The sequence below is a fragment of the Haliotis rubra genome, unplaced genomic scaffold (genome assembly GCF_003918875.1).
Source record: "Haliotis rubra isolate DU_JTF1 unplaced genomic scaffold, ASM391887v1 Scf455, whole genome shotgun sequence".
Lineage (NCBI taxonomy): Eukaryota > Metazoa > Mollusca > Gastropoda > Lepetellida > Haliotidae > Haliotis > Haliotis rubra.
This window is the reverse complement of record NW_025767141.1, coordinates 852,425-871,286: the sequence shown is the minus strand read 5'-3', so window position 1 is coordinate 871,286 and position 18,862 is coordinate 852,425. Positions and strand designations below refer to the sequence as shown.

General features: G+C 41.8%; 2 protein-coding genes across 3 annotated transcripts; both read left to right on the top strand.

Moving 5' to 3' along the window:
* The first annotated feature begins 5,128 nt into the window (after positions 1-5,128).
* LOC124290034 lies at positions 5,129-11,605 on the top strand. Its single transcript, XM_046726719.1, has 4 exons — positions 5,129-5,490; positions 6,652-8,390; positions 9,209-9,339; positions 11,507-11,605. The coding sequence occupies exons 1-4, from the start codon at positions 5,328-5,330 to the stop codon at positions 11,514-11,516; spliced, it is 2,043 nt and encodes a 680-aa protein (XP_046582675.1). The 5' UTR covers positions 5,129-5,327; the 3' UTR covers positions 11,517-11,605.
* On the top strand, positions 11,513-18,348 carry LOC124290035. Of its 2 annotated transcripts, none has more exons than XM_046726720.1 (4): positions 11,513-11,667; positions 12,661-12,778; positions 15,022-15,151; positions 15,826-18,348. In XM_046726720.1, the coding sequence occupies exons 1-4, from the start codon at positions 11,537-11,539 to the stop codon at positions 17,115-17,117; spliced, it is 1,671 nt and encodes a 556-aa protein (XP_046582676.1). In that variant the 5' UTR covers positions 11,513-11,536; the 3' UTR covers positions 17,118-18,348. The 2 variants fall into 2 exon arrangements, with proteins under 2 accessions (XP_046582676.1, XP_046582677.1); XM_046726721.1 differs by having other exon boundaries at positions 11,537-11,667; positions 15,022-15,157.
* Positions 18,349-18,862: the final 514 nt, after the last annotated feature.

Here is an 18,862-nt window from a genome sequence, read left to right as displayed (position 1 = left end):
AAAAAGTCTTCAAACTGCCAAAGAAGCGTTGCTTAGCAGTTGCCTTGCACGAAATGTGTTCGAAGCATGACATATTCGAGACAAATAGCCAACAGTGTTCATTTAAAAGGTTATATGATCAGATGCTTATCATTTACACTCAATGCAGTTTTAAGATGTGCGACCGCCTCCGTGGTGTAGTGGTTAGAGCGTCCGCCCGGAGAGCGGAAGGTAGCGGGTTCGATCCCCGACCACATCAAACCAAAAGACGTTAAAATATGGTACTTGTTGGTCCCTGCCTGGCACTCTGCATTAATGGGTACAACAAGGACTGGTCGGCTTGGAGTCAGTATACTATGTCTGAGTAGGGTATTCATGCTTCACTGCGACATGGTATCTCAGTGGGCTAGCACTATAAAACCAGCTTCAGTCTGGGCTAGTACAAGCAGCCGCACATACACATACACACGCATGCACGTCGTCATATGAGCGAAATATTCTCAAGCACGACGTAAAACCCAATTTCACCTCACTTCACCTCACCTCACCTCACCTCTGCATCACGAGATTTGGCATTGTACTGGTGAACAATCTGCTAATCACCATGTTCTTGAACTGACATGTCATCATGTATCACACTGAAATCATCGTCATATATGGGTATTTTCCTCAGATACAGGGACCCGTGAAGATCCGGGTTAGAATTGATCTTCAGTAATCCATGCTTGTCGTAAGAGGCGACAAACGGGATCGGGTGGTCAGGCTCGCCGACATGGTTGACACATGTCATCGTATCCCAATTGCGTAGATCGATGCTGCTGATCACTGGGTTGTCTGGTCCAGACTCGATTATATACCGACCAGCGCCATATGGCTGGAATATTGCTGAGCGCGGGGTAAAACTAAACTCATTCACTCGCTCACTCAGAGCTACGTGCTATATGAAAGAACAGAAGTGCTCGGGTTTGCCCATTTCGCAGATGTACAAGGTAGACCCACGATACATTCGTTTATAGAAAATCTTTGTTTGGAAACCCAAAGACAGTACTTTCAGGAATAACATGTTCCCCACACTATATGTGGCCATCTTCAGGTGTTGGAATGGCTTCCGACAGCCACCGTGTGTCTCAGTTGTTTGGACATCAGACGAATGCTAAATTTTGGTAATCAGGATATTCTTGAAATTTCCTTTCCTGGAGTAAAACTCAAAACCCATTCAATATATAAATATCAAACTTTGTATGTATCAGATATCATTTAACATGCAAACCTGTTGGGATTGGAGTTGTCCCGGGCAATATGTGTTCGTTTTGAACGGCGTCTAAAGTGTTTGATATGCGTTGTGACTATTGTGCTTGCTTTGAGTGGTGACTAAAAAATAATTTGCTTGTTTTGAGTGAAACACATGTTGTTTGGGATTACACTTTCTCAGTAAAGTACAGAGTCTTGTCCTTTTGTTGGACTGAGTCCCATACGGGATTCGAACTCGCACCCTCAGAGTCAGGCACCTAATCGCCAGCACACAAAGTCAACCGTCTAACGTATTCAGCCACCGCGGCTTCCACACAAATGGAAGTCGGACAACTGGTGGTCTCCACTGAGGACTTTGTGTACACTTCTGATAAGTGTAAATTGGAACGGCTCCCACGGCCGAAAGTTATGCATACACAGTGACATTTACAGAAAAGTACTAGAATCTGTACTTTACTGAGAAAGTGTAATCCCAGATATAACATATGTTACATTTGACCATTTTCAAAATGGCAAGTATAGTTTTACGCCACTTCAATATTCATGCAATTTCATTGTTGGGGACACCAGAATAAGGGCTTCATACATTCGGTTCCTGTAAAGTAGCTTCTGACTGGTCGCGCTTCTTAGTTTGTACCACAGGAATTCATTGATGTATCGGGGCGGTGGGGTAGCTCAGTGGTTAAAGCGTTCGCTCGTCACGCCGAAGACCCGGGTTCGATTCCACATGGGTACAATGTGTGAAGCCCATTTTCTGGTGTCCCCCGCCGTGATATTGATGGAATACTGCTAAAAGCGGCGTAAACCCCAACTCACTCACTCATTGACGAATTAGCAGAAGTGGACTCTTGGTGGTCCCTGGGGTGACTGCGATGACGTTCTAGTGATAGAACCATGCGTCACGCGTTGTCGTCCGAGCTGGCTGCCAATGTGGTGATTATTGCAACGTGGTAGAACAGTTAGATCCAGCATATGACGTTGGTGTCTCTAACTCAGATTCCCGTGCATAGTAACCAGCCTTGACTGATCCTCCGCTAAACGGAACGAATGTTCCTGGGCGTGTATTCTTCCAGGTCTCCAGGTCTCCAGGGTGTCGCCATGTCACCTTGCCAGAAGATCTGACAGCATTTGACGCTGAATCAAGGGAACTTGAGTTGTGGGGAACTTGGTTACAGTGAGAGTGGAGTTTTTGTGATTTGTTTCTACGGAAACTTTGCGATATGTCACAGAGTCTTCGTGATTTTAACATCAACAAGGGAATGGTAAGGTACGATAAATGGCCTGCGAAAAAACCCGTACATATCAATTTCCATGAATTGGTCTAATGTCACAGAAACTTTGTGATTACGAAATTGATGTAACGGAAAATTCATTCATTGTCACAGATAATTCCCAATCACAAAATGGTCACGGTATGGCTGAAATACTGTCAATGTGACGTTAAATCTTAACTCACTCACTCGATCACAAAATGGATCTGGCGGGGTATGATTCGTCCAATCTGGTTCAATGCATCGGATTTGGAAATGTCTATGATGAGTTAACCAACATTTATTCATCTCATTGGGGCGGTGGGGTAGCCTAGTGGTTAAAGCGTTGGCTCGTCACGCCGAAGACCCGGGTTCGAATCCCCACATGGGTACAATGTGTGAAGCCCATTTCTGGTGTCCCCCGCCGTGATGTTGCTGGAATATTGCTAAAAGCGGCGTAAAACCAAACTCAACTCAGTCAGTCAGTATTCATCTCATTGCCGAGTGCGTTCGCCATTGATGACCTTGGCCTTGATCTACCACTCCCTGAAAATTGCCCGTGTCCTCGTTGTGATATTATATTTATGTCCAAATCCGATCTCTCTTACTGGCATATTTTATTCATAGCCAATGACAAGTGTCGTCAATTCAGCGTGTTTCTGTACATTGCGTTTGGCTTGATGTTCGCTATTGTTGACGCATACAGAACAAGAGCCAACAAAACAGACGGATCACTATCAAAATTGCCGTAAATCAATATTTTTCTAAAACTTAGACCATGCACCCTGATTTCATAGAAAACGTATGGCATTATGACAACACTAGCTGAAAACAACACTTTAATGCTAAAAGCACAAAACCGTCGATGTGAGGACTTAGGACACCGTACATACAAACACAATACGAACATTAATCACGTATCACCCACTTTTTGGTACATACGAAAACATTGCATGTTGTAGAGTATGCTTTGAAAACCAAATTGCGCATATTAAAATGGTAACTCTGATGGCACCAATTTGAGTGTCACATAGTTCCACAAATATAAATTGTTGTGATTGTATAAACCACCCTGGCGATCAAGTCAACACCGGGTGTCTCCACCCCCATAGCGATAACATCCACCAGTCTCCTCATACTGCCAATCAAGCTTCGAATTCTCAGCATCGGATTCCTCTGCCATTCCTCATAGAATGACTGCGTCAATTCCTGCAGATTTGGAACAGGAGGATCTCTAACTTGAACTGGGGCTAGGGGTAGCCTAGTGGTTAAAGCGTTCGTTCGTCACGCCGAAGACCCGGGTTAGATTCCCCACATGGGTACAATGTGTGAAGCTCATTTCTGGTGTCCCCCGCCGTGATATTGCTGGAATATTGCTTAAAAGCGGCGTAAAACCATACTCACTCACTCACTCACTCTAACTTGAACTTGGCATCCAAGACAGTCCCCATAATGTTTGATGGGGATCATATCGGGGTTCCTTGCGGGCCATCATAATGTTGGATGGGGATCATATCGGGGTTCCTTGCGGGCCATCATAATGTTGGATGGGGATCATATAGGGGCTCCTTGCGGGCCATCATAATGTTTGATGGGGTTCATATCGGGGTTCCTTGCGGGCCATCATAATGTTGGATGGGGATCATATCGGGGTTCCTTGCGGGCCATCATAATGTTTGATGGGGTTCATATCGGGGTTCCTTGTGGGCCATCATAATGTTTCAGTGGCGGTAATGTTTCAGATACGTTCAAAGACACATCCAAATCCGATTCATTGACCAGAGTGGACGAATCATACACCGTCAACTCCATTTTGTGTTTGGGAATTACCTGTGACAATGAATGAATTTTCCGTTACATCAATTTCGTAATCACAAAGTTTCTGTGATGTTAGATCAGTTCATGGAAATTGATGTGTACAGGGCTTTTTCGCTGATAAAAGAGCACATGCTTTATGATGAAAGGGGAATAAACCCGTGACAATTAATGGTTATACATGATTAGATATGGAGATTACTGAGTGTATGTTCTCGTGAATTAAGCTGGTAACTAGCAATTAGCTGTACGAACATTTGCCACAAATCAGAGACCATATACCGATATATGGTCTCTGCACAAATAAACACGTGATTCGGTAATAAAACTCTGAAAAAATAAACCTAAAAAGAATTGTGGTGCCCCAATGAAATCTACTATATCAGAAATGATATATTCCAATATCGTCTTATATTCGGTGCAGATTTTACTATATATATACAACATAATATCACCTTGGAATACTTGATTGCTATTACCGGTTAATATGTACGTACAGTTGGATCAGTATCCCCGGAATCCTGACATAAGTATAAAGGGGTTATATGCGACTGGTGATATGAGTTATATCCACACTGGCTCACAATATTTTATGACTGAATTTGATTGAAATATGTGAGGATCCTTTGAGAGAGAGAACAGAAAGTCTTTGCTCAAATCGATCTTGAAATATGTTACTTGTGCTTGATACAAGTACTAGAAGTCAAGAGTTGTCTCCCATGCATATTCGATCCGATATTATCCGAGGTTAAACAATCTCCGTTACTACTCGTTTGTTCCGGAATCAGCCGAACGCGCACCGACGAAGGGACACGGATTAATACGAACAACTGGAGCCCCCTACCGGCAAGTTGAGAAGATCCGGCTTTAGCTGACAGCTGAGGTGGCCCCAATGTTTTGGTATGCGGCAATATTCCTCCCAAACTGAGGAAGTGTGGTGGGCGACGCTGGTTTTGTATGGATCATTAGAAACTCTGTGATACAACAACATCTGAATAACTGGTCAAAAGGACGCCAGAAGCACAATTCACGATGACAACGCCATACATATCAGGAAAACGAATGCCTCTAAAAGCGACATTCGTCGCTTCTATTTTGAGAGGCCCCGACATGTCAAAGGTCATCAGACGAGCCCCGATTGCACCCCGTGGAGGGGATGTCTTTGTTTATTGTATTGAAAACAACACACTTCGGGGTAAGTGATTGAAATCCGTTGAACTTCGACTGAACTAATTGATACGCATGACGGAATTATTCGTCATGGTGCATTGTTGAGCTACTTTCAGAATACGACACCAGACTTTATTATTATTTTTTATGTAGATCTATCGACCTCCTGATGCACAAATGACTCGACACAGAAAGAAGGATGCGTGAATTGTTATTCTTTTTAACTATACCCACGCCAGTCGTCACCGCAGTTCGAAGAAAAATGTGAAATGTATTCAAGTAAACATTGCCAATTGCTTCCTCGTTAGGCTTGAAGAGGAAGTGGCTCGAGGGGAATCCCCATCTATATCATCCAGCAAGCCCTGTTCTTCACCTTTATGATTCCATTGTCTTGAACGAAAAGAGCCCCAAAGTGTCAAAAATACCATATTGATTGGATATATGAACTGTTCAGGGACAGACAACAAATTGTGGTGTTTAATCTACTTCCTTTAGGGTCAGTTCATAATTTATGGCTAGAGGAGGGGTGATGCTGATTTTTATGGAGAAGCATGTACAATATGAATGAACACCCCTCCCCGATTTATATTAGCAAAGTTGGTGACAAACACACACCCATATCATGTACAAATTTCATGACAAACCTCGCCCCCCACCCATATTTCGTGATACACAATAACACAATACCACTTGTGGTCAGTTGAACTCCTACAAGTGAACTACACACAGTTTCGGTTTTGGGTCGTGGAATATTGACTTGTCTGTTTGGGATTCCAGGGCCTCCATTCACGAAGCACTAAGATGATCGTAAGACACAAAAGTAACCTTAGTTTAATGTTATTATTAAAGAATGGGAGCTAAGATTAACCTTAGTAAAGGATCCCCTAGTACGTGTCTGTAGTTTTACTTTGTTCATGAACATTTCTGCATAGAAGCAAAAATACAAGTATTTTGATGTGTTATGGATTTACATGTAACCCAATTGTGTAGATCGATGCTCATGCTGTTGGTCACTGGATTTACAAGCCACCATCATATTGCTGAGTGTGATGTTAAGCCACAAATAGACTGTCCTGGATCCCCTCGGGGTCAGGAGACTTTTAAAAACACTGAGCTAGCAATGTAATCCCACTTTATCAACATCTTGTTTATTATATATAAAAATTCAGTTGTTTCATAATTTCAGAGGCATGGAAGAATGACAACATCCACTTCCACCATGATGGGACGAGAGGTCAGCCCAAGACAAATCCTATTGTGAGGAAGGTGTTTTTCTGTGCAATGGTTGGAGATGGCAGATGGACACGGGAGTTCATGAAGCATGTGTATACCTTGTATCATAATCCGAACAACTATGTTGTCATTCACTACCTAGGGGATGAGGCGATATCGCGGGCCGTTCCTCGCCACAGGAAGCCCAGAAGCAACTTGAAGAAGCATACAACATGCTCATCTACAGGAATTCAGGTAGATACATCAGAGTTATCTCCCCGTGATGAGTCCTCGGATCACCAAGATGAAGGTATTATGAGTGGTGATGATGGTGACCATGAAGATGAGGAGGAGGACTACTCCGGGACAGTGGACATCAGTGAACCGTTGGTGGTGATTGATTTGGCAGAGGAAGATTCCGGTGTTCCTCAGTCACAGGTACTTCTATCCAGTAGTGGATGCCAGTCACATGTCAGTAATGTTGCTGAAGCTTCCACTTCCACTGGGCTTCCATTCACATCAACTCCTATTGCAGGAGACGCTGCTCCATTTGCATGTCTGGACATGATGCACATGACAAGTCCATTGGGTCTCTTATCTGAAGTGACACTTTCTTGCAGGCCTGTAGATAATACTACACCCCTGTTTAATCCTAATGAACCCTCCACATCCTTTGCTCACATGAACAGTTACACAGGTGGTGGAGGAGGTGATGTGTATATTAGTGCACAAACTGAACCTGATGCCAGGTCTGTAATTCCAAAGAAAAGACTCGCAATGAGGGTTGAAGGACAGGAGAGTGATTCTGTGTTTACCATGGGGGACATAGCAACACATGGAACCCCAACTGTACACCATGTCCAGCCAACAGGTCGTCTGCCCAAAAAGCGGAGGCTGGAGTTCACTGACAGTTCTCCTGCTGATCCAGGTCCTTGTGTGGGGGACAATCCACCTTCTGATGATCCTGGAGATGCTACTGACACTGGTCAGTCAAGTTTTCAGCATCCAAGTGTCCAACAGCCTGACGGCCACCAAAACAGATTAGGTAGGGCCTCCAGCCCATCTATACCTTCTGACAGAACAAGCAGGCCAGGAGTGAGACATACACTGAGGGAGGATTTAGAGAACAGTTTTCATACACTTGTGCAGAATGTCAGGAACTTGGAGAACATGCTGGGAGAGCCTGCATTGTGGGAGCCGGACAGGGACACAAGAGAAGTGGGAACTGATCCTGAAGATTCCAGACCTTCGCTGGAGGAGTTCATCCAAGAACTTGTTTCAAGTGGTCAGCTTGCTTTGATTGTGGCACAAGTCATGCAGATGGCATCCATCTGGAAACAGAAACCCAGTGCATTCAATGCCCGGACCAACCCATGTGTAACATTGGTTTATCAGATCTGTCAGGCTTGGGGAGAGGACATGGTGGCTGCAAGGTCAAGGTTGATGAATATCCTTGGAAAGAATTCCATGTCGGAGAGTGATATGAAGAATTACTATCACTTGGTAAGCGCGTGTGTTGTTGGGGCTTACCGGACAGAAGTGCCTGTACCTGTATTTTTGACCACACTGAGCTCGTGGCCATCTCACATGGGGGAATGTGACACACGGTCAGATGTGGAGGTGGACGAAACTGTCCGGTGTGTTGTTGCAAGGACCTCACTGACCGGTGAACAGCTCATGACACTGGAGAAAAACGATGTCATAGATGCTCAGGTTTGTAATGACTTGTAGCCATGCACCACATAGATATACAGGGCTCGATTTAATGCTTTGATACTTGCACTGGTGCAACCCAGTATTACAAAGTGCATCCTAGTTATTAGTCTGACTTGCACCAGGTGCAAGTAAAGTTTCGAGAATTGATATTAACAACAAATCTAACATTATTAGCATAAATATGTCAGCTCATATTTCTTCTAAACTTTGAATAGCTATGGCATCAAAATATTGCTATTTATAGACACCTCTTGGCTATGACAGCTCGAGTAAACAGGAACCAGCTGTGTCTCTGTGTTGCTATGGTTTCATGGGTACAACATCACGGAAATATGTTTATGTGCACCGAAACCTCTGACGTTTTAGCACACTACGTTGCAACTGGAATTTGGCTGGTGCAACTAGGTTTTTATCTCAGGTTGCACCTGGTGCAAGTAGGTTAACATCTCTTAAATCGAGCCCTGATATAGCAGTTATAATGTTTCAAGTGGCATGCTAGGAATTTCAAAGGACTATTATGAAGAAAACCAAAATTCCCCATGAGCTTAATACAAGCTGTAATTTGGAACGCTCTCCCCTTCCCTTTCAATGAGATTCATAACACCCTTTGCAAATTCTGAATCCAGAAGAATGATGTTTCTGAATCCAATATATTGCGTAGTAAGGGGTGTGGACCCACTATACTTTCTAGCAATAGTAAAGCTGCCTTTGTCATCATGTTTCATCATGGTGACTGTGATGATGACAAATGTGTAAAGGAATCTGTATCTCATTATTTAAGCATTTGTTAAGTAAGTTGTTGTCATGGTTACCAGGTGATAAAGGCGTACCTCAGATGTTGGCCAGTCACTGGAATACTCTTCTCCCGCACCACTGCTATGTTCTACCCATGGCCTTGCAGCAACTGTGGCAGAGAGATGAATACAACAGAGGCATGCTGGATAAGGTAACTCAATTTCAAACTGAGTTTGACAATTTGAAATTTGAGCTGCATTTTAAAAATATGAAAATCCCAAACAACTAAAGTATTCTATTCACCAAACTGAAACTGTCTACTATGTTTGAGTTTAATATCAATTTTAGTTCATTCTAGAAAATGAGTTTTCTTAAATTTATGTCAAAACTCCAACTTAAGTCAAAACTCAGACTTAAGTTTATTTCGAGAAATCGGGGCCTGGACCCAGGGCACCTTCCAAGCAACACTCTTAGAGCTAAAGTGTTCAGGGGGTTAAAGTATTGAAAATTATTGTCTCCCCGAGAAGGCATGTAAGACCATGTCTTGCAAAGTATATTTAAATTTTTAATCTCACCACATTTTTTTCATAGAATATATGTTCATTTAACTTCATAGCTAGAATTGTCCAAATTGCCAACAGCTAAAGGGATGATGTAAATCCAGCTATGGTCCATGCAGGTAGCAAAGTACTGTAAGTCCCCATGGTTCCTGGTATGATGATCTACCTTCAGTTGTTGGCGATCTATACCCCCGTGTTTTATATTGTATTGTATTTCATAGTTAAGCTGTTTTAGATTTTCATACTAGTTTTACATTTATAATGCGATATGCTAATGATTTTTACGGCCATTTGCAGATGGGTAATTATATTGTTTTAGTTTGTGTTTCTAAATGTACAACTTTCATAGTCACAATACGGCTGAAATACTGTTGATGTGACTTTAGATTTTAACTCACTCACTCTTAAGTATGTGCTAGATACTATTGTCCATCATTCAGACTACTTTGTGAATCGCACCCGTGAAGATCCGGGTTAGAATTAATCTTCAGTAACCCATGCTTGTCGTAAGAGGCAACTTATAGGATCGGGTGATCAGGCTTGTTTGACATGTGTCATCGTATCCCAATTGCGTAGATCGATGCTCATGCTGTTGATCACTGGATTGTCTGGTGCAGACTCGATTATTTACAGACCGCTGCCATATATCTGGAATATTGCTGAGTGCGGCGTAAAACTAAACTCACTCACTTTATAAATCGGCAGTAGGGTCATTCCAGAAAGTGGTAATATTGCTGTCCTAAGGCTATATTAATGTATGGGAGTTATGATCATGTTATTGCTGAGACAACTTTGCGGTGTGGGGCTCTGGTCTACGGAAGTTAATTACAAGTTTAACCTTAAACTTAATCAGACTGATACCCTCTGCTCGAAGTAACCATAGGCTATGGTGATCTACCATGTAGGGCTGTAACAATGCATCAAACTATAGATGGATTGCAATTGTTGAGTCTCCGATAGCAATTAATGAATGGTAGATAGAAAAAACCCGAAAAACTATGCATCGATAGTATGTGTGACTTTTGATAGTTTAGTAATTGACTTCCGTTGATAAATACGCAGCACAAAATATGGGAAGTACCAGATTCATTCACGTTGATTTGGAGTCATCCGCACCTGCAGACTTGCAGCTTCATTGAGTTTGTTTACTGTTTACTTGATCCGAGTTTCAAGTTTCTTATCAGTTAGTAAAAGTGACTGAAACTACTTCAACATTTTTTTATTTCATATAAACTATACATTCATTTGGGAATTGACTTCAATAAGTTCAAATGAGACGATCCAAGGAGAAAAAACTATTGCAATAGTTGGTGACAATAGACCATCGCTATCAATAGTCACCCCTACTACCATGTCTGCTGTGATTCTGAGCGAGTCTATCACTGATTACAAATAAGCAACAAAGGCACTTCATAAACATACTTTTTTTGTAAAGTGTCAGTATCTTACTGAGTGTTGAACAGTACATTGTTATGGGGACGGTGGGGTAGCCTAGTGGTTAAATCATCCGCTCGTCACGATGAAGACCCGGGTTCGATTCCCCACATGGGTAAAATATCTGAAGCCCATTTCTGGTGTCCCCCACCATGATATTGCTGGAATATTGCTAAAAGCAGTGTAAAACCATACTCACTCACTCACATTGACTGATTGTTCATACTTTTTATAAATCATGATAATGATACACACAGCGTCAAAGTTATTAATCATGATAATGAATATCATAAATACAATAGAAATGAATTAAACCTAATATGCAGAAATATTATTGAATGAAAATAGAAAGGTAGATGAAATGTATGGTTGCTATGGTTACAGGAAGTACTGACAGAATACACATGGATCCTGATGCCATACCAAGCATCTGACGATCACTGGGTGCTTTTGGCCGCCAACGTCCAAGATGGAACAATCCGGGTGGTCAACACAGCACCAACCAAGCATCCAGATGTCGCCATTGAAATAGCAGACCACTGGAGGTGGGATTTCCATAAAACATGGGTTGATACTGTTTTCATAAAAGTAGAAAACAGGTATATTCAAAGATCACTGAAGTCACCCAGTAATATATTTTAACTTTCTGCCTGATTGAGGGAAGGGGAAATTCATCCGGATCATTCCAAATAAGAATGGTAAAGGGAGTTAACTCTATTATTGTCTCCCCTAGTACACTTTGGGCAATGCTTCTCTGAAAGGATATTTTCACTCAATCATTCCACATGGTACTTAATTGGTAGGACATTCTGACCTGTTAACCCCAATGGTGTATTATATTTCTCACACATCATTGTACATGGTATGATGTTTTTTGACCAGTTGATCCCAACATAAGGGCTAGTCTCGCTTAGAAACAGCTTTAGAAAGACATATAGGTGTATTATTATAGATGCAACCCTATTACTATATAAAAGGAAAGGGATGTAACGACGAAACCACCCCCTCCTCAATCACCACGTAAAATAATTGTAAGGTCCCATCGAGGCCTACTGATCGAAAGCTAGATGATTTCCCTACAAAATGAACTATAAATGGTCACAATCAGATCATTATATCAAAAGTTATAGCAAAAGTTCACCTTTTAAATTCGTTTATTAATTCCAGCCATGTTGACAGCACCTATGTAGGGCTAGATGTGATCGGCAGCAGCATTCCACGGGTCTATCTAAAAAACTTATTGCAACATCTACATATAATTTCCTTGACAGTAAGCAGGCATTTCCTCCAAAATCATCGGCAATGATACTCACATTCTATACACGTATGTCTTTCTAAAGCTGTTTTTAAGCGAGACACACCCCTATGGATCTCAACAGTCAAAGATTTTCCTTCTACATGAGACATTTTGATCCAATAATGCCAATAGTGCTATATATTGTTTTAGGAAGTTTGGACCTATTTATGTAGACAGTGTTTTTAACTTTGGTATATATGCTGTAAGGTTTTTGACCTGATGAACCCTATGTTTTCTCCAGGAAGTACATGAAGTATCGTAGTTCCCACACTGGACAGAACCTGACTAGATGGAAGCTGGAGGAATGTCATGTGTTGGAGCAAACAGACCCACCCAGTAGTGGAGTCCATGTTTTGATGGTCAGTATTTGCAGATGTTATCACTCATTTCACTATTTCACATCAAAAGTCCTTCATCAACCAAATGTACTTTCCAAATGTACAACTGAACTTGGTATCAACACCCCATTGGGTGGTACAGAAAGTGTCCTGAGTACTGTATGTGTTTTCAAGCAAATTGATGATTAGGGCCCCATTTCACACAGCCCAGGGTGCTAAGGCTGTTGTAACTCTACATTAAACTATGAGTGTTATGACAATCATAGAGTCACAATCCCTTTGTGAAGTTGGGACCAGACTGTCATCATGTGTGACCTATCTTCTCCTGTGTCACTATGTGACCTATCTTGTCCTGTTGCACTGTGTGATGTATCTTATCATGTGTCACTATGTGACCTATCTTGTCCTGTTGCACTGTGTGATGTATCTTATCATGTGTCACAGTGTGACCTATCTTGTCCTGTTGCACTGTGTGATGTATCTTCTCCTGTGTCACTATGTGACCTATCTTGTCCTGTTGCACTGTGTGATGTATCTTATCATGTGTCACTATGTGACCTATCTTGTCCTGTTGCACTGTGTGATGTATCTTATCATGTGTCACTATGTGACCTATCTTGTCCTGTTGCACTGTGTGATGTATCTTCTCCTGTGTCACTATGTGACCTATCTTGTCCTGTTGCACTGTGTGATGTATCTTCTCCTGTGTCACTATGTGACCTATCTTGTCCTGTTGCACTGTGTGATGTATCTTATCATGTGTCACTATGTGACCTATCTTGTCCTGTTGCACTGTGTGACCTATCTTCTCCTGTGTCACAGTGTGACCTATCTTGTCCTGTTGCACTGTGTGATGTATCTTATCATGTGTCACTATGTGACCTATCTTGTCCTGTTGCACTGTGTGATGTATCTTCTCCTGTGTCACTATGTGACCTATCTTGTCCTGTTGCACTGTGTGATGTATCTGATGTATCTTATCATGTGTCACTATGTGACCTATCTTGTCCTGTTGCACTGTGTGATGTATCTTCTCCTGTGTCACTAAACCTATCTTGTCCTGTTGCACTGTGTGATGTATCTTATCATGTGTCACTATGTGACCTATGTTGTGTGTGCCTTGTGTGAACACTGTCAAATGTGTCACATTTTAATGTGTGTGACCTATCATGTTGTGTGTCCTTGTGTGAAAACTGTCAAATGTCATGTGTCGATGTGTGAAACCTATCATGTTGTGTGTCCTTGTGTGAAAACTGTCAAATGTCGTGTGTCGATGTGTGAAACCTATCATGTTGTGTGTCCTTGTGTGAAAACTGTCAAATGTCGTGTGTCAATGTGTGAAACCTATCATGTTGTGTGTGGAACCTGTCATATTGTGTGAAACCTGTCCTTGTGTGAAACCTATTGTCTTGTGTCCTTGTGTGAAACCTATCGTGTCGTGTGCCCTTGTGTGAAACCTATTGTGTCATGTGTCCTTGTGTGAAACCTATCATGTCATGTGTCCTTGTGTGAAACCTGTCATGTTATGTGTCCTTGTGTGAAACCTATCGTGTTATGTGTCCTTGTGTGAAACCTGTTGTGTCATGTGTCCTTGTGTAAAACCTATCATGTCATGTGTCCTTGTGTGAAACCAGTCATGTTATGTGTCCTTGTGTGAAACCTGTCATGCCATGTGATACCTATTGTGTCATGTGCACTTGTGTGAAACATATCGAGTTATGTCTCCTTGTGTGAAACCTGTTGTGCCATGTGTCCTTGTGTAAAACCTATCATGTCATGTGTCCTTGTGTGAAACCAGTCATGTTATGTGTCCTTGTGTGAAACCTGTCATGCCATGTGTCCTTGTGTGAAACCTGTCATGTTATGTGTCCTTGTGTGAAACCTGTCGTGTCATGTGTCCTTGTGTGAAACCTGTCCATGTTATGTGTCCTTGTGTGAAACCTGTCGTGTCATGTGTCCTTGTGTGAAACCTATTGTGTCATGTGTCCTTGTGTGAAACATATCGTGTTATGTGTCCTTGTGTGAAACCTGTCATGTCATGTGTCCTTGTGTGAAACCTATCATGTCATGTGTCCTTGTGTGAAACCTATCCTGTCATGTGTCCTTGTGTGAAACCTGTCATGTTATATGTCCTTGTGTGAAACCTGTCGATGTGTGCAACCTATCGTGTTGTCTGTCATTGTGCCCCAAAAGGCATGCATTATTTCTCTTGCTTTCCACCACTGGTTGCCATGTAATGTTGCTGTATTGTATGTCTGTTGCAGGCAGCAGAGTCAATCCTACGTGGAACATCACCTGTAGTGATGAGAAATTGCCATGTCCGAAGGTTCCGGCAGTATGCACTCAATAACATTCTCAATGCAGCTAACTTTGATATGCAGGAGGAGCAGATTGGTGGGTGTATGTATCTGTTGATATTATCTGATTACTAGATTGTTGTATATGTGACAGTGCCTGCAGCGATGTTGATATCTAGTTTTTCAGTGAAAACTAATGACAAAATCCCATTATATTGGGAACATATTTCATTTAGTCATATTTGCAGAATTTGCTTCAAATTATGGCAATGTTATGAAATTTCTGGAATAACTATAATATTGTTTGTTTGGTTTGTTGTGTTAACAGCAAATATTAGGCAATGGCTCCAGACTAACTGTTCCAGATGACGGGGTTGTACATGATTAACAATAGTAGCGATGGGACGGGTGGGTAATGAGTTGGACCCGGGTACCCGTCTCAGTACCCGGACCCATTATGATCATGTGACCAATAGATTAAACAGTGTAATGTGTTATTCTTTCATATTTAAAAGGTTGTATTGTCTTTGAAGATTTAGACATTATTACAGTCACCTGTTTTGAATATGATACATGATTAAGATATTGAAAAACTTGAAATTTTAGCCTCCGAGCTGAAGAATATATTTGCCATTTCTTACAAATTTGATGTCAGGAATTAACATAACAGGTATCCGGGTAGGGTCATAGGGGATGGGGTACCCAGGTAGAACATTTGGACCCGTCCCAGCCCTAAACAGTAGCCAATAAAGGTTCTTCACTGTGTTTCAGTGGATGATGAGGATGATCTCCTTGCTGAGGACAACTTGCCAACAGGAGCTGATGGTTGTCCAGAGTCGATGGACAGAAACACTCTGTCTTGGGGTGCTGGGTCCAGTCAGACCAGTGCCACCACATGCACCTCCGCCAGTGCTGTCCCCTCTTGTAGCTCAGCCTCTGGGTCAGGTGTACAAGGCAGAGAGTCACCAGTTGGGAGGACCTCACCCCGAAATCCCAAGAAGAGGAGTCTTTCATCAGGAACATCCGTGATTGATAGTCAGGACAAGGCAATAGATTTCTCCCTGGCCCAAAGCGGGGGCATATCTGAAGATGGACAGCCCAGGAGCTCGGACAGTGGTCGCAGCTGCCGGACTCGCAGTCCCTCTCAGTTTGCTGGTTCTCACCCTAAAGACCATAACTATGCCAATGGAGCGTTGGCCACACAGGGAGCAGCCTTCCTCAAGCCCACTCCCCACACTATTCCAAGTGCTGACAACCTAGAGAATGTACCTCGGCAAGTGATAAACCCTGTTCCAGTGTTTAGACCATCAGGGTTTTTGTTCCAGAATGGATATGTTCCCAAACATCCACCTCCAATGTATCCAATAGATAATTTGTATCGTGGACCTGGCCCCTTCCCGAATCCCCTCTCCTCCTCAACTGTCCAGGAGAAACCTTGTGATATGAGCATGCAATCTCAGATAGCTCTAGACTCTCAACCCAGCACGTCCTCTCAGTATAGTTATGTACAGATGAACTATGTTGAAGATGTTGAAGATCTAAGAGTAAACCCATCCAGCACCTTTAACCATCCTCATCTACCCCCTCCATATCGGGTGTCGGAGTCTGATGGGGCAACTTACACCGAGCTCTCGAATGTTCGTATCTCTGATCTGCAGTCAAGCAACCTCATCACAAGCTCTCAGACCATTGCTGAAAATGAGAATGTGGCAATGAAGACTGTTGTGAGGCAAGCTTCACCATCTCCGTCAGTGTCATCTGATAACAGTAACATCATTATTGATGTTGTGTCACCGGCTCCAGATCAGAGACTAGCTGCTGAATCATCACAAGATGGATTTGCTCATGTGAATCAGCCATCAACAAGTAGAGATGTGGGCGACCAAGAACTGTTCCAGCCATCTGTCAGTAGACAAGGATCTGAGAGTGGTCCGTCCGGAGGGGCAGGAGTTGATGGTCGGTCTGCATCTCCGTATAGTAACCCTGAGGACAATGATCAGGAAGAAGAGGAAGATCTTAGTAACCTGAACATGCTTAGCGCAGTAGCATCCAAAGATACATGATTGTTGTCTCAGCGACTTAAACCCTAATCAGTAATATTGTTCCATGAATTCATGGTACAGTGCAGGATAAAGGAGAGATGAGCATCTGTTGGGTTGCTACAGAAGCTGCTGGGTTCCAGGCAGGGCAACAAATTCAGGGATAAATTAACACATGTGTAAACGATTGTCCTGAAGCTTCGTGTTGGATACACATCTTGCAAACCTGCTCACATGTCTGACATTCAGAAACTGTTGGGACATGCAGAACTTCACTTCAGTAAATTATTGTTTCTGTTCCAACAAATGTATGATGCTTTCTCCAGTAGTGCTTGGGACATGTGCCATGTGTGGTAACCATTCGAACTTTGCTTATGGAATATTTTCATCATGTTATGGAATTCATTAAGTTTGATTACTGTGTATTCAACTAAGAAATTTTGTTCTATTATATTTTATCATGATCACCTTGTTTGTTATGATAGTGTAATTAGTTTGTGCACTAATAACTATTAGATTATGTGCTTATTAATTTATTTGTTTTAATGTTGAATTTTTAGATATGCCTTCCCTTACCCAACAGTTTTACTCTTACATTTCTTATTAATTTAAATAAAACTAGTTTTAAAACATCTGAAAGTTTAAAAACTTAATGGGAATATTGATTCATTTAGGAATTCTTTGACAACAAAATATTATGTTCACTGTTTTTAAGCCATAAATCTAAATTGGATGAAAAAAATCAAGATGAAATCCAAACTGGGATGATAATTCATATTGATGATAGTATCCTGTGTTCGTGACTGTTATAGAGTAGGCAGGAATATTTCTTCAGTCATCACCACATTCACTGAGACCTCGATTCGATTCGATTTTCGATATTGGACCTTCAATTCGATCATTTTCGATTCAATTCTTGATACAATTAAAAACAGCAGATTTCATTTAACTCTCTGAGTCGACATTTTTAGCTTGAAATCCATTGTCAACTTGGCAATGTCTACTAACAACAATTCTCATCGGATGATTAGCCAGTAGTCAACCAATCATGCTTCGCCTTATTCCAGCACTTAAATCTGCTTGAGTTGGAGTCAAAATTACGTTCTGGCTGCGTGGAAATAATTTAAATAGGTATTCAAATATCGAATTGAAATAGTGATAATGGTTATCGAAAATCGAAACTAAGGTGTCAGATTCGAATCGTTGCAGCCCTACTAAAGACCTGCCCAGGTATAATTAAGTCAAATATATTCTTGAAAACAGACAGAGAACATGGCTTATCATGTGAGACTATATGGCTTTCATGGAATGATCCATCTATAAATGTGTACACAATATACTACCTGCCCAGCAAGAGGCGACTATAGTGTGAGCTGTCTTATGCATATTTGGTGAAAATCAACTTCTCACCTCTGATGTGTCTTGCCCTTTGCTGTACGTCTCAGATGAAATTAACCACCCTGGTCACCATAACCTGGGACAATACAAATTGGCAGAAAATATGATTTTCAATTTTTTTTATTTTACTGAAAACTATGTGGAACAAATACAGGGTTCATGTTCAGCTGAATGTAAATAAGTATAGTTTAATTTCAAAGAATAATTTCTGACTATGCTGACAAGATTGATGTAGTGGATTCATCTGGAATCAGCCTGGAGTGGTATTCAGAACAAACTATAACCTTCAACCTAACTTCAGGGCGGTGGGGTAGCCTAGTGGTTAAAGTGTTCGTTAGCCTCACCGAAGACCCGAGTTCGATTCCCGACAT